This window comes from Triticum aestivum, chromosome 6B (assembly GCF_018294505.1).
Source record: "Triticum aestivum cultivar Chinese Spring chromosome 6B, IWGSC CS RefSeq v2.1, whole genome shotgun sequence".
NCBI lineage: Eukaryota > Viridiplantae > Streptophyta > Magnoliopsida > Poales > Poaceae > Triticum > Triticum aestivum.
This window is the reverse complement of record NC_057810.1, coordinates 313,057,054-313,062,209: the sequence shown is the minus strand read 5'-3', so window position 1 is coordinate 313,062,209 and position 5,156 is coordinate 313,057,054. Positions and strand designations below refer to the sequence as shown.

General features: G+C 43.6%; 1 protein-coding gene across 6 annotated transcripts; it reads right to left on the bottom strand.

The window, feature by feature from the left end:
• Positions 1-633: 633 nt before the first annotated feature.
• LOC123137046 (formin-like protein 20) lies at positions 634-4,950 on the bottom strand. 6 transcript variants are annotated; one of them, XM_044556594.1, is made up of 3 exons: positions 1,954-4,950; positions 1,085-1,156; positions 634-1,007 (listed from the first exon to the last, which is right to left on the bottom strand). In XM_044556594.1, exon 1 carries the CDS (start codon positions 4,941-4,943, stop codon positions 4,008-4,010), a length of 936 nt encoding a protein of 311 aa, XP_044412529.1. In that variant the 5' UTR covers positions 4,944-4,950; the 3' UTR covers positions 634-1,007; positions 1,085-1,156; positions 1,954-4,007. The 6 variants fall into 6 exon arrangements, with proteins under 6 accessions (XP_044412529.1, XP_044412530.1, XP_044412526.1 ...); XM_044556595.1 differs by having other exon boundaries at positions 2,133-4,950; XM_044556591.1 differs by having other exon boundaries at positions 1,085-4,950.
• Between the last annotated feature and the right edge of the window lie 206 nt (positions 4,951-5,156).

Below are 5,156 nucleotides of genomic sequence, written 5' to 3'. Positions count from 1 at the left end.
CTGTCTCGGAATCAGGTCCTCATATATATGCAATGAGCATACCATCAAGATCTTACAAGTCACTCGGATGAGGATCTGACAACCACGTGAGGATGGTTAATAGAAGAAAGCCACCATAGTGTGACAAAGGATTATGAGGATTGACGACATCAATGAGATACATACAAGTACTTGTGAACTTGAAAATGATCCTGATGAGCCCTTCTCCCCTTTTCTCAAACTAGTAAGCATGCACGTGCAACGCACGTATTATCGTGTGAAATATCAATAAAATGAACAAAAATATAAGCAAGACAATAGAGAATTAGAGATGTTTAAAAATTGTGGAAATAATCATAACTTGATGTAAAAATAAGATCATAACTTGCAAAAATTAAATGTATACCAAAAATAACCTAAACTTGCCGAAATAATAAAGATGTACATAGCATCTTCTACTCTCTCAGTCCAAAAATAAACTTTGCACTACTGAAGTTCTTTAAGAACGTACATATGTACATAGTATCTTCCAAAAACTGAAGTTGGTTATTTCTTTATGACAACGTTTGAGGTGTACAACACTGAACAAAAGAGACTATAGGAACATGTAGTGTCTTTAGCACAAAAGAATTTGTACAAGTTATTCCAAGGATGTCAAGATGAAATGTTAGTAGATGCACCAGCTTGATTATTCAGAACTGAGTTCCAAGGATGTCATTTCAAGTTACATTATTCAGAAAATTTCATGATACATAAATAAATCGAACAGTCACAACCTAATTCAAGGTACATTATGGAAAGATCTGCCACCATTGATTGCTCTTGTGTGATTGTTGTTGGGCCTAGGGATGCTGTGGATGCTTACTCAAGCCACATAAGCTGAAATCGGGATCTTGCTAGGCCACTGTTTAGAGGTCTTAAACTGAAGTGTTTCATCTGAGTATGGACACTCTAGCTACAGTTACAAGCCATTGGACAGATGAACTGTGAAATCTCAAACCATTTTTCAACTCTCACATGCTATACCTCTGAGAGTTTCGGGAAAAGTAGAAGTCCAAATATTAGTCGTGGTACAAATATTAAGAAACTTGATGTACTATCTTACATTTGTTTGCATAGAAACCAATAAACAAACATCACTCCAGTCCAGTAGCATGACAAACAAAATGAAGACTATCTGTAGACAAGAACGAAAACTATGTTAATAAGCTACACAATGCCACTTGAATGGGAGAATACATATTGCTAATACACTTTGTCACTCCTCTCATGGAGAATGAATGAATTGCAATTGGCGAAACTTTCTTCCAGGTGAATGAGTGCATTGAGGTAAAATTGCAAAGACATGATTATATCATTCGCGGGGACAAAAATACTCTAAAGAAAGCAACAACTCCAAAGGATAATTTATGACTTTCAGCTCGGGACGATTTCCCTCTATCACCAGCATGTGAAAGACCGATGAACTGAAGATCTAAGGTGCCACAGGCATAGAAGTTTCAAGTGATATTTCTATTTTTAGTAAACTGAAGAAATAATAGTGATAAAACGGAAGCTAATGCCATGTGTGCACAACTAGCATATGAAAGACTAATGTATTATAGGAGGGTATATTTAGTTCATAGATAATCAGTGAACAAGAGGGCATAATTTCAGTTCATAGCGAGCCTACTATATAATTCATGCTAATTAAAAGACACTACTCTTAACCCGTCTTCAATAATTCTATAGCGAGAGCAAATTAGAACACAACCTTTAATTATAAAATCATTTTCTAAGAAGACATTTTCATCACCATGTCGTGTTTTACAAAGTTCCCCTGGCCAAAGGTTAAAATGTAAGTAAAAATACATTTCAACAGTCATGCTCTCTGGAAACACAACTTTTTGGTACGGTGTGTAAGGTGGGTGGTTTGGTAACCCCCTTTATAGAAGTTTAATGGTGAATAAACCTCAATGTGAGAGTGGGTCTTACCACACTTCCAAGGACTTTAAAGCCTCATTAGGAGCATTTCAAGACAAATTCATGGTCAGGCTATAAGATCTCCAGAAAATAATACAGGTGAGGTTAATATTGCAAGGCAGCCTTATCAGAAAACTCTTGTTACAGCTTGAAGAGATAAATGCTTCAGCAATTATGAGAGTTTTTCTGACCTGTGAGTTTATCTGGCACCATGAGGGGGCATCAGGAGAGAGTGGCCGATTTTTGGTGAATTTATGCTATACTGTCATCATGGGAGAGAGGAGTTAATACATACTGAATGAATGCGACAAAAAGCATTATAGATGCTCTTGCATTTAATTGGAACCACGAATAGCTAGAAACAAGTGGGGCCTGACCAAAAGCTGCAAGTAGAAACACATGATGTTAGATATGAGAATTGTTGTACAGAGATAAACCATAGCACAGTCTAATAGAAAAACACATGTTTGTGATAATTGGTCATGGTTAAGACAGTCGAGAGTTGCAACTCCCTTTTGTGATCAGGATATATGATGTTTCGTGTTGTATTCCGCTTTCTTCTCATCAGACGTTGGATTATGTGTCATATTTGCACTACAATCCATAGTTATGTTTCCTTAAACAGGGAACATTCTCTTGATTCAAACAGAGGCACATCAATTTTTTTCTTACTCATTTGCAGATATAAAAGTACAAATGATAAACAATATATAGAAGGGCATAGAGATAGTGGTGAATATCATTTAGGCACGAAGTATAGTAATGTGAAACAGATCCTGACTATTATGTACAAAGCATCACCAATCAGTTTCATAAAAATAAAATAAAGATTTGAGTATTAACCGCTATATGACTTGGGAGAAATGTACGTGTATAATATAATTTTAAATAATTTAGGGTGTTTGGCATCAACAAATATTGCAGTTATAAACCATAGTATCATATATACTGTATGTTTTGAGTATTAAAAAACAGGTCAGGACCTCTTTTTTCTAAAATGAGAACGCTTTTTCCCCTTCTCTTTCGCACCCCATCCACACTTCACTACTACCTAGTCTTTTCTACTTGAGTGCTTCAGTGGCATCTTAGTTCTGAGCCGTGCGTACAAACTTTAAAGCATTTTCCAGACAAAGATACTTGTTCATCGTTCATCATTCAGGATACTGATGGGTAAAAGTGGACAGTGGTTGTGGAAGGTTCAGGTCCTTCAACATGGCATCAAGCATGGCTCCGATTGGGATTTCGACGATGCCCATGGTCTCAACCTATGAAGAATGCATGGTTTCATTGGGTAAGGCAAAGGAGGAAAATAACAATAGGTAGTTTTATATAAAAAGCACTCTGCAATTAATCAATCTGGAAGAAGCGTGATTCTAACCTTCAATATCATTCTGGACTATTCTGGACTTTTGGTGCGAAAAATATCTAAGCTAAATCATATATACTGACGTTGTATAAATATAATCCATGTCAAAGATAGACATGCAGAAGTCTGTTAGTACTTACTCCATGCATCACCAAAATTATGAAGCAGTAAAAATAGACGAATACATTTGCTAGTTTGTCCTAGTGGAGAACCCAAACGAAATGTGAAGACAAATATTATAATCTTAAGAGGGGATTCTCTGAATTAGTAGATGTCTAAAGGGCGGGGATCTCACTTCAAAGTCGCTGAAAAAAGATCATGCTACACAAATCAAGTGCTACAAATTTCTTCAGTGGTGTACCATAGATGAATTGCTCTATGTAAAATCAATTGCGATGGATTCTGAAGATACAAAGGAAACAATAGGGATGTCTAGAAAGAACTGTTAGTGCCTTTCGGTGGAAGTTGTTTCTTGCAGAGGGTTTGTCAAGGCTCGGCTGCTCTGCAGGAAAATGAGGACGGAGGAGGGTTAGGAGCGGGATTAGCGGGATAGAGTAGATCAAAGAAAAGAAGTAAGCAGATCCATGGCGTGGTTGTACCTCGTGCAGGGTGAATGAATAATACCATGTGAAATGACTGAAACTGTAAACGTGTACTGGCTTCAAAGACCCAAAATACCACTTTGCCTTGCCTCCATCGATCACGCGAGTCGCGTGGCCTCACGAAATGGGTAGACTGCATGGTTGGGTGATGGAGAAGCGCCGGTGCAGGGCATGCGTGCCGAGCGCCGCCACAAGGCGAAGAATTGCAGGCAGGACGGTGGGCCGGTGTGAGGCACGGCAAGATGGTGGGGCCGGTGTGAGGCACGGCAAGATGGTGGGGCCGGTGTGAGGCACGACCAAATGTTCCAGCGGACGACGTTGCGCGGGGGAGCGAGGCGTCGGCGTACCTGCGGCAGCAGAGGAGGAGACCTGGCTCTCCCCCGGCGCGCGACGGACGGTGGCTCCGCGGCTCCAGCTCTCCCGTGGCGAAGGGCGGCGACCTGGGGCGCCTCTCCCACGGCGCGCGATGGGCTGTGACTTGCCAACGACTCCTGCAGCAAAGGGCAGCGGCACCAGCTCTCCCCCCGTGAAGGGCGGCGACCTGCGGCGGGGCTCCCCCGGTGCGCGACGGGCCGTGGCTCCGGTGGGGCGGCTCCCGGGGCAATGGGTGTGGCGACCGGCGGCGGCTGCAAGAGGCAGTGAAGGGTGCGGCGGGGCGGCTCCGGTGGCTGGGGAGGTGATGACCCGCGGCGGGACGGCTCCCGCGGCGGGGGCATGCTCCCGTGGCTGGGGAGGCAGCGACCCGCGGTGGGGGCGGGTTCCCGCGGCTGGGGAGGCAGCAAACGGCGCAGCGGGGGCGGGCTCCCGGTGACCTGCGGTGGCTTCCCGTGGCTCCGGCGTGCAAGGCGGCGGTGAAGGGCGCGGCTTCCCATGGCTCGGCGCGAGGCTGCGGGAGGCGAACGGCGCGGGAGGAGGAGGAGGTCGTGCGGGAGGAAAAGGTGGAGGTCGCGCGGGCGACCAGTTTTCTTAGTGCGGGGCAGATTAGCGATCGATTGATTGTAGTGGCTTAATGCGTGGTTTGTTGCGTTAAACATTGAAGGATTAACGGCCATTAGATCTTGGTGATGGACGGGTATAATTGTTTGGTTCTCCGTTCTTTTATAGGGGTAGTAGATGACGGCACCACGCCTGTGATCTGAGCTGTTTCTAGCTATCCGGGGTGGATGCCTATTTTTGTTTCTGTCTTCAAGGACTGTCATGAGTCTGAGCTGCTTTTCGGCCATCTCGTGCAGCTGTCGAGTTTCTTT